Source organism: Charadrius vociferus, unplaced genomic scaffold, assembly GCF_000708025.1.
Source record: "Charadrius vociferus isolate BGI_N301 unplaced genomic scaffold, ASM70802v2 scaffold1039, whole genome shotgun sequence".
NCBI classification, from domain to species: Eukaryota; Metazoa; Chordata; class Aves; order Charadriiformes; family Charadriidae; genus Charadrius; species Charadrius vociferus.
In genome coordinates this window covers 110163-111847 of record NW_009650167.1, presented here as the reverse complement: position 1 = coordinate 111847, position 1685 = coordinate 110163, and the positions used below count along the sequence as shown (strand labels likewise).

General features: G+C 59.2%; 1 protein-coding gene across 1 annotated transcript in view; it reads right to left on the bottom strand.

The window, feature by feature from the left end:
* Positions 1-252: 252 nt before the first annotated feature.
* Positions 253-1685, bottom strand: part of LOC104293002 (ras-related and estrogen-regulated growth inhibitor-like) — a 16494-nt gene continuing 15061 nt past the window's right edge. The window contains exons 5-6 of the mRNA XM_009892437.1: positions 1462-1535; positions 253-738 (exon numbers count right to left, since the gene is read on the bottom strand). Coding sequence (XP_009890739.1) covers positions 253-738; positions 1462-1535 — 560 coding nt within the window. The remainder of the gene's footprint in view (positions 739-1461; positions 1536-1685) is intronic.

Below are 1685 nucleotides of genomic sequence, written 5' to 3'. Positions count from 1 at the left end.
AGCAAAGGGGTAAGATGGACAAAGAACACCGTCCCGGCTGACGCAAAGCCCGTTTGTAAGAGCCTATGGGCTTTAAAAGGCTGTCGGACCCCAATCCCACCCTCCCCACTCTTAACCTTCCCCTCCCGGGAGCCAGCACGGCCCCACGAGCTGCTCCTCAACCCCGGGGCTCAGCCACGGGCGCCCTCGCAGCAGGATAACCTGTCCCTCAGTCCCGGCTTGGCCGTCACTCGTGCCTCCGCGCCGGGGACGTCACTCGGGGATGTAGTCCCTGAAGGAGTTGAAGCTGAGGCTCCGGCCCGCTGAGTTCAAGGTGGAGCTGGCTTGCATCTTGGGGATCTTCTCCATCAGCTTCGACACCGTCCTCCTCTTGAAGGAGCCCGGGGAGAAATGCCCCTGTCTCATGAGCTCCTGGTAGAGGGTGTTGAACACCGCCACGGTCTCTTCGTAGCTGTCCCGGGTGGAGATCTCGTAGAAAGGAAGCTTCAAGGCTTTGGAGAGGTTTTCGCCATCCTCCGTGGACACCATCCTATCGAACTGCAGGTCCTTCTTGTTGCCCACGATGACCACGGGGGGCTGCTCGCTGCCGCTGCTCCGCTTGGGGCTGGAGTGGATGTGGTTGATGAGGAAACACAGCCGCATGACCTCGTCAAAGCTGCACCGGTCCGTCACCGAGTAGACCACAGCGAAGCCATCGCCCCATTTGATCTTCTCCTCTATCTGCAGGGAATCCTCCTCCTGCCGGGGCAGATGAGCTCGTGTTAACACCAGAAGCCCCAACACCTCCTAAATACCAACGCTGCCAGTTGCAACCTGGAAAACCTCCCAAGGGGGCCCGTCACCATCTCCCTGAAGGTTTTTGGCGCCGGAGCAGTGACGTGCAAAGCAGCACGGGCAGTGCAGGGCAGGAGTTTGATGGGTTGGGCAAAACGATGGATGGAGACAGCAATCAGCCCCATCCTGGTGTGGAGGAGGGGAGAGCGAGCGCCGCCAACGCGGGAGCACAAAGGCAGGGCCGCTGCTGGATGGGAAGCCAGCACAGGTCCCTCCAGCGCCCGCAGTCCCGCTGCTCGGTGACTCCTCCCGCTCCCTGAGGCCGCCTCCGGCCCTCGGGATGCTCCACCGCCGCGGGGAGCAGAGCTGCACTGCACACCGGGAAGGGGAATGGGGAAATATTTAGCAGAAGCCACGCTGTAATTGATGTTAGAGACACCTAAACTCTCCAAAACATCCCTTTTTTCTGAGATAAACATGTCATAGAATCATAGAATTGTTGAGGTTGGAAGGGACCTTTAAGATCATCAAGTCCAACCATTAACTTAACCTGACAATATCGCAATCAATATTTTGGATAGCACAGGTTGAAGCTGGTGGAAGGGCAGGGGGTGCCTTCAACGGCAAGTCACGTGTCGCCCATGCTATTCCCCAGGGTTGGGCAGCAGTGAAACGGCGCGAGCTCACCTGTCCCGCCGTGTCCAGGATCTCAAAGTGCACCATCTCCCCGTCGATGACAGCCATGTGTCTGTAAATCATTTCTGGAGGAGGACAGGCAGGAAAGCATCGAGTGAGAGAAGCCCCCGGGCGGCAGACGACCACCCCGCTGCCCTCGATGCCACCCGCACAGGAGGAGTCGATTTCCACCTGCCACGACCTACAGCCCCTCTGGTCCCCGTTTCGAGGCCGCG